Source organism: Thunnus maccoyii, chromosome 1 (genome assembly GCF_910596095.1).
Source record: "Thunnus maccoyii chromosome 1, fThuMac1.1, whole genome shotgun sequence".
Taxonomy (NCBI): Eukaryota; Metazoa; Chordata; class Actinopteri; order Scombriformes; family Scombridae; genus Thunnus; species Thunnus maccoyii.
Window position 1 is genome coordinate 39,601,296 of NC_056533.1, and position 19,577 is coordinate 39,620,872.

A 19,577-nucleotide genomic window follows, 5' to 3' on the forward strand; every position below is an offset into this window, starting at 1 on the left:
CTGTATCTCTCTGCAGCTCCTCTCGGCTTTACGGAGCTTTATAGTGAGTTTCAGCTCATTGTTTATCTGTCCGGCTGCAACTTTACTGTTCTGGTTCACTCTCAGCGTCTCATAGTGTCGTTTACAGAGGAAAAGCTGTAAAGAGCTGCTGAACACTACCTGCTCACAGTTAGCTGTAGACTAGCTGGTGATCATAGTGGAGCATTTAGCAGCTAAAGAGCCAGATATTTCCCTCAGGAGTTGGTAGAGAGCAAAAACAGCTAAAAGAGAGTGAATATTGGACAGAAACACGACTCCACATGAATGATAATGTTGCTGCGTAACTGCTGGATGTGGAAATAAACAACTGTTTGCTAACAAGTTCAACATGTCAACTAAAAGATGATGATGAGTCAGAGTTGTGTTAATGCAGGCTTGTGTTTTAGCTACGTTATCGTCGGATCAACAGTATTTTAGTTTTCCGTCTCTCTTCATGACGTGTTTTGTCTCCTCTGTCAGACGCAGGAGGACGGTCCGGCGTCCGGCCCCTTCGTCCTGTCCAACCCCGTCACTCCGGCCCTGCAGGCGTTCCCTCGGGTCACCAACACCTACGGCTCCTATCAGGTAACGGTTCAGCTCTGCTGCAGAAGGAGACGGATCTCTACGCTCACAGCAGCAGGATGGAGTCATAAAGCTGCTGGCGTGTTGAACATGACGGACTGATGATGTAAACGACGTTTTCTTTTGTTTTTTTAATTTTCAGGATGCTAACATCCCGTTCCCTCGGACCTCCGGAGCTCGTTTCTGTGGCACCGGCTGTCTGGTTTACTTCACCCGACCAATCACCATGCACCGCTCTGTCCCGCCCACCGAGCCCACCCCCAGGTAACACACCTGAGAGGTTTAATGACGCTCAGTTTCCCCGAGTCCACACACAATAAACCAAGAACACATGTTGACATGATGTGTCGGCGGCTTTGCTTCCAGTCTTTGTGCTAAGCTAGGCTAACAGTGTCCCTCCGCTTCCAGTCTTTGTGCTAAGCTAGGCTAACAGTGTCCCTCCGCTTCCAGTCTTTGTGCTAAGCTAGGCTAACAGTGTCCCTCCGCTTGCAGACTTGTGCTAAGCTAGGCTAACAGTGTCCCTCTGCTTCCAGTCTTTGTGCTAAGCTAGGCTAACAGTTTCCCTCTGCTTCCAGTCATTGTGCTAAGCTAGGCTAACAGTGTCCCTCCGCTTCCAGTCTTTGTGCTAAGCTAGGCTAACAGTGTCCCTCTGCTTCCAGTCTTTGTGCTAAGCTAGGCTAACAGTGTCCCTCTGCTTCCAGTCTTTGTGCTAAGCTAGGCTAACAGTGTCCCTCTGCTTCCAGTCATTGTGCTAAGCTAGGCTAACAGTGTCCCTCTGCTTCCAGTCTTTGTGCTAAGCTAGGCTAACAGTTTCCCTCTGCTTCCAGTCTTTGTGCTAAGCTAGGCTAACAGTTTCCCTCTGCTTCCAGTCTTTGTGCTAAGCTAGGCTAACACGTCCTGGACACAGAGATGAAACTGAGATCTGTCTGAACATCTGACTCTGGAGACGATGGAGAACAAGAGGATTGTTCCTTTAATGTGTGTGTGTGTGTGTGTGTGTGTGTGTGTGTGTTCAGGTCCCTGTCGGCTCTGTCGGCCTATCACACCGGAGTGTTGACTCCCATGAAGATGCGTTCAGAGTCTCAGAGCACTCTGCGGCTGTACAGCGGCAGCCCGACTCGCTCCGACAAAGACACCGTCTCCATCTCCTCCTTCTACTATAAAGAACGGGTGAGACACACACACACGCACACACACACACACACAGACACACACACACACACACACACACACACACACACACACACACACGCACGCACGCACGCACACACACACACATGCACACGCACACGCACGCACTTACTGTATAGGTGGAGATAATCACTGTTCTGTGGCGTCACTTCAGTTTCTGTTTTTTGATATTTGAGATGTTTAACTGGAACAGAGAAATGTTACAGACTGAGCGTCGCTGTCAGAGTCTCTCTGAACTTTATGGAAGTTCATTAAAGACAAAACTACTGAGCAAAAAACTAATCTGACCTCTAATCAGTCGGTAAATGAGAGCAAACGGACACATTTAAATAAGTCGGGCTGTAACCAACGATTATTTTCATTACTAATTAATGATTTTTCTTTTATTGTTATTTTTAATTTAGAAAATCAAGTTTCTGGAGCTTTCTGGTGTCTGGTTGTATTTGTTATTCAGACCAGTGTGTAGGATTTATTGGGATTTACTGGCAGAAATGGATTCAGTTGGTTGCAACCTGCAGCTTCACCACTAGATGCCACTAAATCCTGCAGACTGGACCTTTAAAGGGACTCAGCTGATAATGATACGGAACAGAGAACATTAAACGTTTGACTTTTTGTTTTTGATGAATTACTTTAAAATATTAAATTCAAATTTCAGAGTAGACTTTAGTGTCATTAAAGACTCCTCAATGTTTACCGGCTCAATGTGCAAAATAGAAACACAAACATTGATAAAAACATATAAAACATGTTTAAACATAATAAGTTATTTTAATAGTTTTCAGTTGATTTACTGTTAATAATCAATAATTTATTAATTGTTTGAGTGTCCAGATGAATTGTGTCTTTCGATTTGACTCTTTCAGAACATTTACAGTTCAGTTACGCCTTCACTTATTATCTGGCATCAAAGATTAAACCTTTACTGGATTTGAACACAAAATGAGTTTTTTTTGTCTCATATCGATGCAGCAAACTTGGACAATCAGCTTTTTTTCTTCTGTGGAAATAAAGAACTGAGCAGAACTTTTAAAATCTAACTTAAAATATCATTAAAATCTGCTCAGATGAGCTCGTTTTGATTGTTTTGACTGTTTATAGTGTTTTATATCTGGATATTTTATTTATATAGACAGATGCTTTATTTCCAGCAGCCAACTGACATGAATCAAATCAAAATACAAAAACAAAGAAGCTAAAAAGGCAAAAGAAATCTCTGATTTTGATTCACTGTGTATAATGTTTTTATCCGTCACAATAAGAGACACATTTACACTGATGTTGTTGCAGATTAATGTGCACAAAATAAATAAATAAACAAAATAATAAATAAACGAAGCATCGTCCTGTTAGTCGTCTTCTGATCAGCATCAGGATCGTTCTCAGTGTTTCCTGTCAGACTGACTGTCTGACCAATCAGCTGCAGGAAACAGCAGATGTTCAAACTGAATGTGAACGCGTTAATGAACGTGTCTCTGCAGAGTTTAGACTCACCGACTGATTTCAACTTCAATTTGTCTCGTGCTTCCTCTGAGTTTTTGTCTTTAATAAACCTCCGTAGTTAAAGAGCAGTGAGAGGTCGTAGTAAACAAACACAGCTCGTTAATTATACAGGTTCAGACTGTACTGTGTCCTCCTTCACTGTCCATATTTCCAGTAAATACACTGAGCCGGTGGGGCATTCAGGAGGCCTGGGAATGTGGAGCGCTGCCAGTAAATACAGATTTTGGGCGAACAGGCAGATTGAACTTTCATGGATTTGTTTTTACTTTTTTTGTGTGTGCTATTTTTTTTTTCTGGCCAATCATCTGTCCCCATGCTGCTGTGGGCCACTCCTCCTTCCTATTCTCCTCCAATCAGAAGCTCCCAATCTCTGCCTCCCGCCGCTGGTCTGTCCAAACCCTCCATGATTGGCCGGTACTGAGCTCCCCCCCCCCCCCCCCCCCCCCCCCCCCCCCCCCCCCCTTCTCCATTTATCAGTGTCACCGCCATCCTCCTCCCTCCTCCTCCTCTCTCCGGATCTTTCTCTCCGTCGTTCCTCCTCTTCCTCTCTGGGTTTTCCTTCGTTGCGGCGTTTTGGGACTCTACCCGTTTCTGTTGCTCGTCTCTGATTGGCTGCAGTCACATCAACTAACAGACGGAGAGCTCTCGAATCGAGTTTAATTATATGTTCTGAATTTAAAAATGCATCAGTGAACAAAATAATTTATGTTACGTTCATTTCTGCACACTAAATGATAATAATAAAACTTTATTTATATAAAATACTTCATACAAAATGATGCAATAAAACATAACAGGATTAAAACAAAAAGACAAATCAAAGAGATTTAAAACCAATTAAAATAGTAAATAAATGATAATTAATACTGTTGATGAAAGTCATTAATTAGAGATGACAAATTTGATTTCTTTCTGTCTCCATGACAACAGCCTGGTTTCTGATTGGAGCATCGTTAGCGTCACTTCAGAACATATAAATAAAGTTGATTCGATCAAACTAATAACTAACCGTCTGCTGTCTGATCTCGGCTCTGAACGTTCACCAACATTAACACGTAACATCTCGGGTGAGTTCCTGTGATCGACGGAGCAGATTCACTGCGTTTTGTTGTTTTTATTTCATTTTTTAAAACTGTTTTTGATGTAATTTGGCTGCTCAGGTTACATACGAGTTTGTTAATAAGCTGGAAAACTAACCGTGTGTTCACGCTGCGAACGGACCAGAGTTTAAACCTCCATCATCGTGAACTGCAGTTTATTATGATGGTGGAGAAACCAATAAATAAACCAATAAACAGACTGATAGTTCGTCCTTTCAGCTCCACTCAGATAATAAAATAATAAACATTTAGAGATTTCACAAATTTTTATTGGCCAAATTTACTGAAGATATTCATGATCTCCAGAGGAGGAACCCTTCAGATCTGGTGACCTCTGACCTTTCCTGTGGAGCCGTCATCAGGACACTGTTTGGTCTGTTTAGTGGGACTTAAGTCCAGATCATTCAGACATTTATAAAGAACAACTGTATGAAAAGGAGACGCAGCTGAAACTCTCTGGTCCTGCTCGTCTCGCAGCGTGAACAGTTTCTATCAGTAATTTGTCATCCAGACCACTTTTAATCAGGTGGTGCTTGTCTCCTGTTTGCCTGCTGTCTCCCCCCTTGTCCCGTCCGTCTGTCCGTCCGTCTGTTTGTCCTTCCAGAAATCCCGCCGGTTTAAGACGAAGCGAGAGACGGACTACAGTCGTCCCATCAAACTGGCCGGGAAGGTGATCATCCAGGAGATCTCCTGTCTGCTGCCCGTCCACAAAGTTCTGGGAGAAAGCTACATGTGAGATCACAAACACAAACACAGTTACAGATACTCACAACACAAGAAATCATCTTTCTGCTCAGTTAGTTTTGGTTTTATGAGACTGAAACTTCTGTCTCCACCTCAGTAAAAGTGGAGCTGAATGGAATCAAATTAACATAAAGATTCAACAGCAACGTCTCTTCCCACAAAGTGTTTGTGTTAAATAATCCACAGAACAAACCAGAGACACTTTAACTACTGTCTACCTACTAAGAAATAGTCCCTAAATAAACTGTAGACTTTATATGTTTTTTAATGTTTTTTTGGGAGAAATGACCCTTTAGTATGAATTAAATCAATCTCATCATAAACTTTGATCATCACTTTGTTTCTAGAGGTCAAATTTAGAAAATGGTTCCAAACAGAAGTATGAATCACTGTTAGAGGCTCAGAGCTGCAACAATTAATCAATGAATCGATTAGTGGATCAACAGAATATTAATCAGCAACTATTTTGATGATCCAATAATCGTTTCAGTCGTTTTTTTCAAGCAAAAGTGCCAAAAATTCTTTGGTTCCAGCTTCTAAAATGTGACAAACTGCTGTTTTTTTGGTCACATATGACAGAAAACTGAATATCTGAAAGTGGAAAATATCGGAAACTGGTGAAGACGTCACCGAGGCCTCCAGGAAACTGTAAATGCAAATTTTTCACTATTTTTTAACACTTTGTAGACTAAACGATTAATATATTATAAAGAACATAATCATCAGTTGCAGCCGTATCAAACCTCGACCTCGACAGCCGTCCTCTAAGTTGACGACTCTTTTCCCCTGAACTCGTCTTCTCAGGCGGAGATTACGTCCAGGCTGTTTGTAGTTCTAAACTCGCTGCTTCACCACGAACTGTCAGACGATATTAAGAGAAAAAACGTTCTTTAGAAGCGTTCAGACTGCCAGACACTTCCTGTGACACCGAGACGACGAGAAGACGACAAACAGCAGAGAACTAAATTAATGATTTACATCGTGATGTCAGTTCCTGTTTGTGTTTATAGTATTAACTGGTGTGTTTGTGTGTTTGTTGTTTTCAGTCTGAACATGAACGACATCCAGGAAACGTGTCAGAAGAACGCAGCGGCGGCGCTGTCAGCCGGACGCAGAGACGTAGCGAAGGTAACGATTCTTTCCTCTAAAATCTAAACTTTCCTCCCCATGAAGATAAAACTCAATCATCACGTTTCTTTAAGGGGACATGTTCTGCTTTTATGGTTTTCTGTTATTTATAAAGTGTTGTGATGTTAAATATGGTCGAAGGTTGTTCAGCTCCAACATAAAGAAGGAGAAAAAGAAGTGAAATCCTGCTACTATAGTTTGTTTACGTAGCCTCTGGAGCCGGAGGAAGCTTCCTGAAAGCTGACCAATCAGAACAGAGTGGGCTCATCAGGAGGCGGGGCCTTAAAGAGACAGGAGCTAAAACGGCCTGTTTCAGACAGAGGCTGAACTGAGGGGCTGCATAAAGGACCAGTAGAAGATCAATAAGGAGTTTTTAACTGGAAATCATGCAAAGATATTCCAGTAGAGCCCCAGAATATAAATATAGAGCTGGAAATGTTCATGTTTCCCTCATTAGAACCTTTAACAGCAGGAAAAGCACAAGTTAATGAGTGTGTGTGTGTGTGTCTGTATGTGTGTGTGTGTGTGTATGTGTGTCTGTATGTGTGTGTGTGTGTGTGTGTGTGTGTATGTATGTGTGTGTGTGTGTGTGTGTGTGTGTCTGTATGTGTGTGTGTGTGTCTGTATGTGTGTGTGTGTGTGTAGGTGTGGGCCTTGGCGTCTGCAGCAACCAGTCAAGACCTGAGTCCAGATTCAGACCCGGACACAGAGACTCCGTGGGCCAGACACCCGTTTGGACGCCACCTGCTGGAGACTCTGTGAGTTTAAAGCTGCAGCTGGTTTCAGTCTCAGACTGTTTCCAGATGTTCTGTGTGAAAAGTAGCATAAAGCCTCCAGAGGGAGCTGTGTGAGGTCTGATACATCGGGTCAGTTTACATACCCTGGTAGACTTTGTGATATCGGCCATTTTTGGGAAAATATGACTGATCATGCTGAAAACCTTTGTTTAATTTAATGATAGCAGTCAGGTGACGACATTTATTTTCACATAATTATATTTGCCCTTTTTACATCATAATGATAATTGAAATCACCAAAATGGTCCTGATCAAAAGTTTACATACCTTTGAATGTTTGACCTGATAATAAACACACAGGTTTAAATGGATATGAAGGGTAAGTTTCACACCTGTAATTAGTGTCTGTGTATAAATAGTCAATGAGTTTCTGCACATTTCATCCATCTATCTTATCTTATCTGACTGTACTTATCTGTAGAAAAGGGAGTTGAACTTTATAAACCAGGAAAAGGATATAAAAAGACATCCAAAGATTTGAAAATGCCAATCAGTAGTGTTGAAGCTCTGATGAAGACGTGGAAAATGAAGGGTTCTGTTGATACCAAACACACACAGTCAGGTAGAAAAACAAAGATTTCAGCTACAACTGCCAAATTGTTCAAGTTGCAAAGAAAAACCCACATAGAGCTTCAGCTGAAAGTTCTATGTTGGTTTTTCAAGATGCACAATAAGGAGATACTTGAACACGCACGGTCAAGTTGCCAGAAAAAAGCCGTTACCATGCCAACGCCACAAAACATCCTGCTAACAATCTACCAAACAGCAACTACACAAGCCTCAAAACTCCTGGAACAAAGTTATTTGGAGTGATGAGACCAAAACTGAACTTTATGGTCACAACTAGAGACACTATGAATGATCCACATCTTACAGATTCTGCCAGGGTATTTAAACTTATGAGCACAACTGTACGTTAAATATACATATAAATATATATAAGTGTCCCTCACAGGACACCGTAGGGAGAGATGTAGCAGCAGGATAGAAAAGTCTGTCAGTCAAACGTCTTTATTTTGATTTGATTTGTCATTTCTGTGACTGAATTTGATCGACGTGACTCATTAAAGTGTTGAATGTTAAATGTGGACGTTTAGATTCGACCGTCGCTGAAGCAGCTTCGTGTTCTTGTGTCTCAGGTTGGATCACTACAGTCAGATGAGTGACGTTCAGACTCTGGCGATGCTGTGCAGCGTGTTCAGAGCTCAGGCTCCGCCTCCAGACTGTTACTCTCTGTACGGGCATCATCAGTCACGCTTCCCCCCCCACCACTCCCGATACGTAAGTCCTGACACGTCCACGTCTACTCATAGAGCTTCATTCATCCCGTGTCCTCCGTCACAGGGGACGCGTCTTCTTCACGGGTTCACAAACATACAAATCTGATGTGTGAATATCCACCAGACCAGGAGATAAAACATGAAAGTATTCTATTGGCTGAATGGTTTTTATTATCTATTTATCCAGCTTTAACTAAATTAAAACATATTCAACATATTCTTATTAATATTTTAGTATAATATAGTGATATAGTTATGTAAATACAGCATAGTACAAAAATACTGATCAGAGGAAACATACAGGGAGCAGTTAGAGGAAGCAGGAATGTATGAACTTTATTTTTCCTCTCATGACAAACTGAACACTTCAGGTGAAGCTCTGAAGGTCAAAGTTTGCTTGAAACAAACTATTTGATGCGTCCGAACACAACTGAAGTGTTTCTGTTGTGTGTTCTCTGCCGTCATGTTTTCCCGTCTGTTCAACGACGTCACACCGTGAATCCCCACAGAGATAAACGGACACACGGTGACGGACGTCCTTCGCTCTTCCTGTTTGTTGCAGCAGGTCGCTAAAGAAAAACAAGTTTTATTCACCAGTTTTTTTGCTTTGCTAGCGAGAGAAAATATATGTAAATACTGTTGTTATTGAGAATGTCACTATTTATTATGATGTATTTCTGGTGGTGATATGTTCTGACGATTTTAAGTAGAAAAGCTTAACCAGGGACAGGCGTCGCAAATCAGCCTCAGCTATAAATCCTCTATACAAAACATCTGTTTCATGTTATTTTAACCTGTTATAATGGTTTTTGCATCGTCCCTGACAAATATACTAATAATAATAAAATTTGATAAAAACAACAAAGCTACAATAACTAATTTTAAAAAACTACAAATTGAAATGACCAGTTAGCTTAATTTGAAAAGCTGTTGAATCAGACTGAATATTTAATCAGTAATTCCTCCTCTGAACTTTGAAACACTAATAAATAATATACAATAAATACTGTATACACTATAAATATACACTATAAATATACACTATAAATATACACTATAAACTAGAACTATGCTGAAGTTGAATGTTATAATATTTCAGTATCTAGCAGCCAGCAGATCCAAATAAGCTGATTTTGAGCAGAAAAAGAATTTAAAATAAGAATCTAACTAATAATGTGTAGTTTAAGGATCTTTAAATAATCCAGATGTTGTGTTTTCACGCTGTGTCTGTAATGAACGCCGCAGCCTCTAGAGGACGCTAGCAGGACTTTACGCTTGTGTGTAATGTAAGTTGATGTGATGTGTGTCGTCTCAGCCCAGCTACACGTCCAGCTCCGTCACCTCGGGCTCCTGCTCCAGCACCTCAGACTCCATCACCACAACCAACTGGAACACCGGTGAGACGCCGCGGCGCCACACGCAGGCTGACCGCCGTATTACTGTCAGATCACCGTTAAGGTTGTTTACATTCTCCTCCAACCAGACAGATTATTATTATTATTTTATTATTATTATTATTTGCAGGTCGAGACTCTGAGCACGCCAACCCCTGGGGTGAATCCTCTCCTGACGACTATCGCTATGGTAACCAGGGTTACACAGACCCGCGGGAACGAGAGCGAGAGCAGCACGACATGAACAAGAGGTGACGTAGCTTTAAAAGAGGCCGGTGGTGGTGTCGTCATCATCGGGGCTGTGATGTCACGCTGATGTCATTTCCTGTCTGTGCCTTGCAGACTGCTGGACCCCGCAAACACGCTGCAGTTTGACGACTTCAAGAAGTGTTACGGTGAAATCCTTCATCGCTGGGGTCTGAGGGAGAAGAGAGCCGACGTGCTCAAGTTCGCGTCCTGCCCTCCCGAACCGCACAAAGGCATCGGTACGTTACTCTAACGTTACTCTAACGTTATTCTAACGTTTGTTGTGGAGACTATAGAATATTTTTTAAAGGTGCAGCTGTTTCCTCTCATGAACTCTTCTTCTCTGTGTTTTCTCTCCGCAGAGTTCGGCGTGTACTGCTGCCACTGTCGCAGTCAGGCTCGAGGTACGCAGTGCGCCGTCTGCAAGCGTCTGACCTTCCAGTGCGCCATCTGTCACGTGGCCGTACGAGGTTCCTCCAACTTCTGCCTGAGCTGCGGTCACGGAGGACACACCAGTCACATGATGGACTGGTTCCGCCGCCAGGACGAGTGTCCGGCCGGCTGCGGCTGCCACTGTCTGCTGCAGAGCACCTTCTGATCCATCAGACAGACGTCGACGCGGTCCTGAGAGAGGCAGCCAGTGATCACAGAGGAGTCTGCAGAGACCTCGAGATGGAGACGTTAGTCCGTCCAACACTTTGGCAGTCTGATGGATATTCATGGTCTCCAGAGGACGCTCCTTTTATAACCTTTCCTCTAGTGTCTCTAACAAGACACATTCAATCTTACAGAGCCGGCAGGAGTCACGCAGAGAGAATGAAAAGTCATTTGTGTGCACAGATTAACAGAATAATGTTAGAAATGATATTGACAGCAGTGTTTCTCTGGCATCACTGATGAGTGTGATCATCAGAAGTGAGTCTGTTGCAGCCGACAGTGATGATGTCACAGTGTACTGACTCATGCTGGAGTGCACGTCGACATCACTGCTGCCAGATGAGACGTTAAACTACTGGAGGGGCTGTTAAGTTACTATAACATGTTAAATCAGATGTCAACGTATCTCCATCCAAACTAAACTGCTTTAAATCCTCGCAGCTCATTTAGACCGACACTGTTTATTTGATTTGAAAAGAACATAATGAATGTAATAACCAACAATATTAATATGAAGGAATGAGTTTAGCTGCTAACTGTCTGAGTGCTGCTTCCTAACTAACCGGAGTAGAAACAACAACCTGAGCTTCAGTTCCTGCTGCTGCAGTAACGTCACTGAGTTTCTGTTAATACAGTGAAAAATAAACAGTGACGGTCGTCAGGACGTGAAATCTGATCTAAATGAGCAGCTTGTTGTTTTGATAGACTTCAGATTTGACCTTTTGAACTCTTTAACATCCCTTAAACATATTTTAAAACATAATAAAATATTTTCTATTAATTTGTGCACACTAATAAATCATTTGAGAGCAGTTTATTAATTTAAACTCATGAATTTCTTCTTTTTTTCTCCATCAAAGCTGCGACGCTCCATGAAAACATATTCAGACTCGTCACAGGATGAAGCTTTTCCTCCAGCGTCACACACAGGACACACATGATGTCTGATCGTTAATTAAAACACACGTTAAGCTCTGAAACTTTTTGTCTTTCAGGCAGGACAGGTGTAGTTAGCCACGCCCACCATCACCTGTCAATCATCTTAACAAAGACGTCACCAGTGCTGAGGTTCACTCATCTTTTATCTTCTTCTGCTCTTTATTTTAAGTTTCTCTGATGTTTTTCTGGCTCGCTGCTGATCACGTCTGCAGTAAAACGGTGAACGCCACCAAACCTTCGGTCTGACGCCGCGACGGCGTCAGCTGAGACGTTCAAGAAGCTTCTTTCTGGACCTGTTGCTTCATATTCACAGACGACATCACACGTCTGTGTTTAGAAGAAACTTTATGAATATTTTCTCTGTGTAGAAAATGAAGACTGTTTACAAATGTACTGTATGTAAAATAATAATAAAAGTATGTTTGACTCAATTCAGACTAAGAGTCATTTATACAAATATACATGTAGTAAAGATTTGAGGGCTGATTACTGACAGTGAATTCAGTATAATGTATATTTACACAGCAGAGTCATATGATCATTCATTATTCCCAGTTGCTACTATTTTACTGTCAATGAAACTCAACACTTCCTGCTGATGTTTCACATTAAAAGCCTACCTTGAAAGGCTGCTCTTTGTGATTAAAAGCTTTTAGTGTGAAACATCTGTCCAGGAAATGAGAGGAAGGGACTGAAAACACAGGATGAAAATCAGAACCAGAAATATCTGCTGCGTTCCGAATCTTTATACTTTGAGTACGAACTGCAGCTGCCGTCACAAACTGTACTGTTGCATGTCGTCTGCAGACAACTGGGACATAATACTTCATCTGTCAATGCGCTGTCATGCGTCCACTCTCTCTGTGGCACCGTCGATGTGACGCCAGTAAAGCATGCTGACTTACACACTGCAACATGCGACTGGCTGCAGCAGGACGTCCTGGTGCTTTTGACACATGATGTTTTGTGACGTACTAAATCTTTATCTGGCTTACTGAGTAGTATGATAGTACAGGTGTTGGAACGCATCCATCGTGTTTTTTATTACACACATTCCTCTTCCTTGTCTAAACCTGCTGCCTACATTACCCACAATGCACCTGGGGATTGTGGTGTGTGATGCTAGTAGCGGCTAATGGAGCTGTTAGCCTCCAGCAGAGATGAGGAGCTGCAGACGTCTGATAACCTCACGTCTTTCTCTAACTCCACACCTACAGATTTATTTAGTTTTTAACTTGTAGTCTTCAGCTGTAACCGCCGCTGACTCATGTGACATCATCAGTGACATCATTAAAAGGTTTTATACTACTTACAGGAAACACCTGGAAACACGCTGAGGTAGAAAATCACTGCAGTTCATCTTTAAAATAAATAAAGATTCTATGTTCCTCAGGTTCTCCTCCTCCTCCTCCTCACCGCCCTGCTGAAGAGCAACAGGTTGAATCCAGCTGTGAGGCTGACCTCTGACCTCCTGGACGGGCAGTTAGATGAGAGGTGGAGGCTGTGGTCGGTATCTGGGAGGTAATCTGAGTCGACAGAAGACGCACTGAGTCAGCAGCTCTGAGGTCTGCAGTCTGGACACAGGAAACGGTTTTCCACACTCCTCACACTGCAAACAGTCATTTAACATGATGAAAGTAAAGTTCACAGTTAATGAAACATACAAAACAAACGATGGAGGGACTGTTTTCACTGACTCTGACCTTGAGGATGTGAACTCCTGTTCCTTCAGTCCTCCTCTTCTCCATGACTTCTGGGATCTCCTCCATGTTCTCGATGTTCCATAACCTGACAGTCCCGTCCTGCGGAGACAGAGCGGACCCTCAACTCTCAGCTCTCCAGCTCATAAACGCACCACAGGAGCAGAGTTACCACATCTGTCTGTGAGATTCCAGCTGTGTTACCAGCATCCAGATTTAACTTTCACTTCACTGATTCTACTGCAGGAAAAAGCATGTTTAAATGAAAGCAGAGTCATTTTAAAGATTCTCCTAAAGGCATGAACGAGTGTTTGGGAAATCCAGACAAGTTTTCCTTTGTTTTGCTTATTTACAGATTTATAAAAGGAACAAAGAAAAGCTGCCTTCATTTCAGGGTTCCTTTAAATCAAGAACAAAGTTAAACAGATCAGCACAGTTTCAAATGTGTCCACATGTGACACCTGATATAAACACACCTACAACCAGGAGAGCAAATGACCCAATGGCAGGGCTCCGAGCACACAGAATATGGAGAGTATTTCCAACTTTAATAGTGTCCTCTTAGAAAGTATTATCTACCCATAGAACGAGCCAACAGTCCTAGAGACAGACAGGTCCAGTTTTAGAGCTGCTAGACTCACTGAAGGACCCTGAAAATCATGCCGGTTCCCAAATGTACAAGTCTGAGAAGTTCTGATGAGACGTTACCTATCAAAGCTGCTAACATGACTAAAAGTGTAGCAGCCTGTTCATACATTTAGACTGTGAAGCGGGGACGGCTGCTGTTCACTGTGAGTCTGAGCTACAGAGACTCAGCAGGCGTTCAGCTTCACTACAGAGGAAAGATGAGAAAGCTTCAACTTTATACAAAAGTCCTCTAAAGCAGAGCGAGAGCCAATCACACTGGTTGTTCACTACTCCACTCCACTACATGAATAACACTGAACACTGGGACTGCTGGTTGGTTCAGAAGGTTCACATCAGTTCAGCTTAATGTGGCAGCGATGGAGCTGATGATGGAAAAACGTTGCGGACAGAGACGGCCGCTACCTTAGAGGACGAGGACACCAACGTCCTGTCAGCGCTGATCGACACATCTGTCACCCAATCACTGTGGCCCTGCGACAAAGAGGAAACAACATGAGCAGAGCTTTCAAAGAAGACTTAAAACAGTTCAATCAGTCGAATCACCTTCAGGATGAGAGTCTGGCAGAGGGAGGACGTATCCCAGAGTGCAACAGTCTTGTCATAGGAGCCGGACACCAGCAGGTTTGCTGAGGAGACGACAGGAAGAAGGACATGAAGAAGAAGCTCACGTTTTGTTTTGTCCCCCCGGTGGAGTCGCTGCCTCGCTCGGAGGTCTCACCGTCAGCAGAGAAGCAGCAGGAGCTCACGCTGCCTTCATGGCCTCTCTGCAGCGTCGTCCCGCCGTGAGATCGGAACCCCCCTGTCTGCAGGTCCCACAGCTTCAACGTTTTATCCCACGAGGCCGTGCACAGGAAGTGCCCGTTGTTGGTGAAGCAGCAGTCGGAGACGACGTTGCCGTGGTTACTGAGAGTGAGACAGGAGACGACGATAGACAGATACTTTATTTATCCCAAAGGAAAATTAAAATGCTACAGCAGCCACCCGACATAAAGCAAATGCCATATAAATAAAGTTTATTGTTATTATTTCAACTGTTCTTATATTATATAAAGTCAAAGAGGCAGGTGTACACCATCATCATCATCATCATCATCATCATCATGTGGAGCAAAAAGCAATGAGAGCAGCAGACACAAACTCAAACCAGAGCAGAAAGAGCTGGTAGAGTCATAAATAAATGAGTGAAAGTGTGTCGTCACCTGTCGATGGACACGGTGGTTTTGAGGGCGAGCAGGTCCCACAGTTTGATGCCGCGGTCTGCAGACACCGTGGCGACACGCTGGCTCTGAGGGTCGAACCGGCACCGTGTGACGGTGGAGCGGTGGTGATCTGAGAGAGAAAACAAACGCACCTTCACTGACTGACTGACCTACGGAGACGATCATCCTGACGCTCGCTCGTACCGCTGACGTGGTGCAGCGTCTGTCCGCTGGCGGCATCGCTGACGTTCACGCCGTTCTGTGGATCTGCAGCACAAACGACCAGCCGGCCGTCAGCTGAGACGCTGCAGGAGGTGAGCAGGCCGGCCTGCCTCGACGTCCACTGCACAACAAGCATCGTCATCAGTATCTCTGTTTATCTACAGTCAAACATTCACTGTCAGGACAGGAAAGACACTAATTAATGTATCAATCATTTAGTCCACAGTTCCAGAGTCCGAGCTGATGTTTTCAGATAGTTTGAGTGTCAGAATGAAAACTAATGAACTTTTCTTTCACACAAACTAATTCTAGCAGATTATGTCACCGGGGACGTTACATAAGTTAACATTTCTTTCCCATTTCTCATAGAAAAAATGAATGAATGTCATTATTAAAAGCAGCCTGTGGAGTTTTCGTGTGCTAGTAGTGCGATGGAGCGATGTTATTATGAGTGAGATATTATTATTATTATTCTGTTGGCTCTCGTGCACACGTGTGATTAACATTCCCGCCAATGGTTTCACATTATTCCACTGATCTACAGGCGGCTGTAACGCACCATGAAACACAACGATGTTCCAGAAAAGAAGTGAAGAAGAAGAAGACTGCAAGCTCTCAACTCTGAGAATGTTTCATGAGGAAGGAAAAGCCTTCATCATGTTCGTTAGACCTCAAAGATGCAAATAATTAGTTTAGTGAGAAACACGAAATGTAAACAGGATGTTTGTTTGTTTACAAGAAAACTCCAGATGGGAGCTTCTTTAAGAGAAAAGAAGCAGAGCTGGTGACTAGAAAGTTGCTGGTTTGAATCCCTGATTGTCACTCGATGACTTGAACGGTCAGAGAAGAAGAAGAAGAAGAAGAAGAAGAGCTGAGAGGAATTACCAGAGTCTGTCCGGTCTCCACGTCCCAACACACCATCTTCTTATCCCAGGAGACCGTCACCATCCTGACACACACACACACACACACACACACACACACACACACACACACACACACAAACACCAGCTTTCCTCAGTTTGATTTGACCCAGTGGTGCGATACAAACAACAAAAAGAGCAGCGTGCTCCACGTGCAACAGGCTGCTGCAGAAACCTGAAGCTGGTACGTGAGCTCACTTAAAGTTCTCCTGTAGAGTCTGTAAACAAACAAAGTTTATGTTTACATTCAGTATCAAATCCTGCATTGTTTACATCCATGTTTACTAGCTTGCAGGCTTCTTCTTCTCTGCCTTTGTTGGTGCATCACAGTAAGCTGTAGATCAGTGGAACAGGACTGTGTATTACATCACCTGAGATTGTATATGATGGTTCTGCTATTTCTATAATTCTATTTTTATTTTTATTTTTGTATTTCTATTCAATTCAAATGTATTTCACTTCTTTTATAACTCAGTGTGTGACCCGTATGTTCTTTGTGTTTCTTCTTTTTAATAATATTCATGTCTCTTTTCCTCGTGGTTTGTTTTCATACATCATATATAAACTGATAAAAACATACGTAATATTAAAGGAAAGCTGTGATGAAGGCTGTAACATCTCAAGCTGCTCAGCTGTTCATCATATCTGAAAGACTTTTTCTAATCTCAGACTCAGACGTTGTCACTCCGACTATTTCTTCTACTTTTCATTAATTATCTCAACTGATAAATAATCAAACAGAAAAGTGAAAGAGAGCTTCCCGGATGTGAGCAGTAGTGAGTTGAGACTCACCTGTTGCTGTTTGGGATCAGAGCACACTCACTGACTGGTTTTCCATGAACTCCACTAAACAGCCTCCGCGGCCGGCAGCTCTCCACTTCCTGCACAGGTCAAAGGTCAACATGCATACTGCAGGTTACTGTCAGCATCACAGCCAGCTGGTGAACAAGAGTCAAACACTCTGAGCCTTCACTCTTCAAAACACTCATGAAGTGAGTCGTAACCTTATGTGGTTGGAACGAGGTAGAGGAAGCATCGAGGAACAAATCTCAGGCTTGTGACCTGAAGGTTGCCGGTTTGATCCCCAGACCACCGCTGACGTTCCCTTGAGCAAAGTAAAGCTCCTCTAAATAAATAAAGGTAGTGTTAGTACAGCAGGAGGAGTGTTTACCCAGAGGATGGCGGTGGCATCTGAGGAGCAGCTGAGGAGGAAGCTGTCGTTGAAGCAGAGGCGAGCGGCGGTGACGGCCTCTCTGTGAGCTCGCAGCAGCTTCACTGGAACCTGTTAAACACGTGAAAAACTACACATGCTAACACATCACATGCTAACACATCACATAATAACACATCACATGCTAACACATCACATGCTAACACATCACATAATAACACATCACATGCTAACACATCACATAATTTGATTTTAATATATTAAAGTTAAAGCTGATTTATTGTTTCAGTCCGTTATCAGGCAAAATATAAAACCTTGTTCAGTTACAGCTTCAGTCCTATTAATTCAATATTATTATTATAATTATACATATTCATATTAGAAATGATCTAATAATCCTGTCTAGTGGTGAAAACTGACTATGTCTGAGGTTTTTGTACTTTTGAGGGGAATATTATACTTCATTCATATAATTTATCAGTGTCAGTGTATATGTGAGCTGATCAGTAGCAGTTATGTCACAGTTATGTTTCAGTTCATTTAGAAACAGCGTCTTCCTCACATACATAAGTTACATCACAGAACTTTTTATACTGTTTTTAAGCTCTTCTTACACTATAAAATGTCCTGCTCACTACATCTGTTGGTCACTATTCTTTGAAAAACACATTTAAGGGATCATTTTCAAACTGTTTATGTCACGTGTAAATTTAAAAAATGAATTAATATATTGTTTGCAGATCGTCTTAACTCTCAAATATCGATATTATCCTCAAATATACAATAACAGGCTAGAATATATATAAAATGTATGATATATATTGTATATATGGTGGAATAATGAGCACCTTTACTCTCTACACATGAAGCTATTTTGTTTCCAGATAATAATACAAATCTTAAACTTTGATTTTTACTGAATTTGTTTCACTTGTAATCCGATTAAACTTTATACACTTGGAAGCCTAAATTACATACAATATTCCTGTAATATAAGATTACAAAGACTTCACAATGTTTACCACCTAGTTTAACTCATAAGAATATAGATTAGCAACGATAGTTAGAAATATTTATCCACATTATATTCTCTGAGGTTAATTTAACGATTTTAAGACACTATCTGTTACAATAAGACACTGTTGTATTTGAACATTTAATGTTAGTAAATTAACTTTTAATGGCTAAATTGTTTTTACACAAGCAAAAAATCTTCAATAGGTTGACAAAAACTCCTCACTTTGTCACTGATTAGACAGTCTGACGTTAAAGTCTGTTAAATTTGTTTTTTTTCAGTATTTAACCAACATTTTTCAGGGCAGATTTACGGCTCTTTAACGTTTTTTTATGTCAGTGAACACACCGCTGCCTTGCTAGCTGCGGAGCTAACTGCTAACTGCTAACCGTCACCTGTACTTTTTACCTGAGTCTCTTGGCTCCACTCTGCTCCTCTCTCCTCCTCCTCGTCCTCCTCCTCCCCCTCCTCCTCCTCTTCCTCCTCTTCACCTCCTGTCGGTTCATCCACTGATAAAGGGTCGATGTTTTTTGACGCCATTTACAAAACTTTCGGTTAAAAGTTTTTTTTTGGTGTTAGCTAGCAAAGAGACGTTAGCTCTCCGCCGCAGCAGTTACCATAGCAACAGGCTGTCAGGGCGAGATGGTGCCTTCAGGATCGGTGGGACGTCACCGTTTCTTTCACAAACACACATAATATACAGTAAATATACACATTGTTCCATGGTGTTAGGGGATACAGCTTCCATTGTGCTTATACTGCTCCAATATACAATAAATATTTTTTCAATTTCTAAAAAAAGTTTAGTTTTCTGAACAAGAGGACCTCGTCAGGCCTTTAAACATATTTATGAGTTATTTAGTCAGTGTAAAAGAAAAATTAATAATAATAACGAATGCTACTGATGAGAAGAAACCAACAATCAGTTCCTGTTCCTGCTTTAGATTTATATTTATACCACATTTAGACTGAAAATACTGAAACATATTCTAACACCTCTTTACAGTAAACAATCTTCTTCTCGTTGTTGTAGTTTGTTAGAAAGGTTTTGGGAACGGACAGTTCAGAGCTGATTGATCTGTGCTCATTTAAGTTCTTAATTTATTTTCTAATGTACAAA

At 42.0% G+C, this 19,577-nt stretch overlaps 2 protein-coding genes across 6 annotated transcripts in view; one reads left to right on the plus strand and one right to left on the minus strand.

The window, feature by feature from the left end:
* The window catches only part of wdr59 (WD repeat domain 59), a 25,357-nt gene extending 12,441 nt beyond the window's left edge, over positions 1–12,916 (plus strand). The window contains exons 17-27 of the mRNA XM_042420262.1: positions 499–603; positions 743–864; positions 1,617–1,770; positions 4,999–5,126; positions 6,185–6,266; positions 6,912–7,024; positions 8,203–8,344; positions 9,659–9,740; positions 9,868–9,988; positions 10,080–10,222; positions 10,346–12,916. Of these exons, the coding sequence (XP_042276196.1) occupies positions 499–603; positions 743–864; positions 1,617–1,770; positions 4,999–5,126; positions 6,185–6,266; positions 6,912–7,024; positions 8,203–8,344; positions 9,659–9,740; positions 9,868–9,988; positions 10,080–10,222; positions 10,346–10,581 (1,428 nt within the window). The 3' untranslated portion in view covers positions 10,582–12,916. The remainder of the gene's footprint in view (positions 1–498; positions 604–742; positions 865–1,616; positions 1,771–4,998; positions 5,127–6,184; positions 6,267–6,911; positions 7,025–8,202; positions 8,345–9,658; positions 9,741–9,867; positions 9,989–10,079; positions 10,223–10,345) is intronic.
* Positions 5,034–19,109, minus strand: LOC121903495 (WD repeat-containing protein 88-like). 5 transcript variants are annotated; one of them, XR_006098059.1, is made up of 12 exons: positions 18,866–19,106; positions 17,443–17,553; positions 17,064–17,152; positions 16,234–16,297; positions 15,331–15,469; positions 15,127–15,256; positions 14,646–14,830; positions 14,471–14,553; positions 14,330–14,398; positions 13,283–13,381; positions 12,996–13,188; positions 5,034–5,120 (listed from the first exon to the last, which is right to left on the minus strand). XR_006098059.1 is itself a non-coding variant. In XM_042420593.1 (12 exons), the coding sequence occupies exons 1-11, from the start codon at positions 18,995–18,997 to the stop codon at positions 13,063–13,065; spliced, it is 1,227 nt and encodes a 408-aa protein (XP_042276527.1). In that variant the 5' UTR covers positions 18,998–19,106; the 3' UTR covers positions 5,034–5,120; positions 13,041–13,062. The 5 variants fall into 5 exon arrangements, 3 of the variants coding, with proteins under 3 accessions (XP_042276527.1, XP_042276537.1, XP_042276546.1); XM_042420593.1 differs by having other exon boundaries at positions 13,041–13,188; XR_006098058.1 differs by lacking the exon at positions 5,034–5,120 and adding an exon at positions 8,361–8,912.
* Between the last annotated feature and the right edge of the window lie 468 nt (positions 19,110–19,577).

What these genes read in the sequence shown, in the direction of transcription:
- LOC121903495 (XM_042420593.1), bottom strand. Translation starts at nt 18,997, where the DNA reads ATGGCGTCAAAAAACATCGACCCTTTATCAGTGGATGAACCGACAGGA. An exon ending in CTGATCCCAAACAGCAACAG is followed by an intron (nt 16,298 to 17,063) that starts GTGAGTCTCAAC and finishes TGTGTGTGTCAG; the next exon opens with GATGGTGACGGTCTCCTGGG. An exon ending in CAGGAGTTCACATCCTCAAG is followed by an intron (nt 13,189 to 13,282) that starts GTCAGAGTCAGT and finishes GACTGTTTGCAG; the next exon opens with TGTGAGGAGTGTGGAAAACC.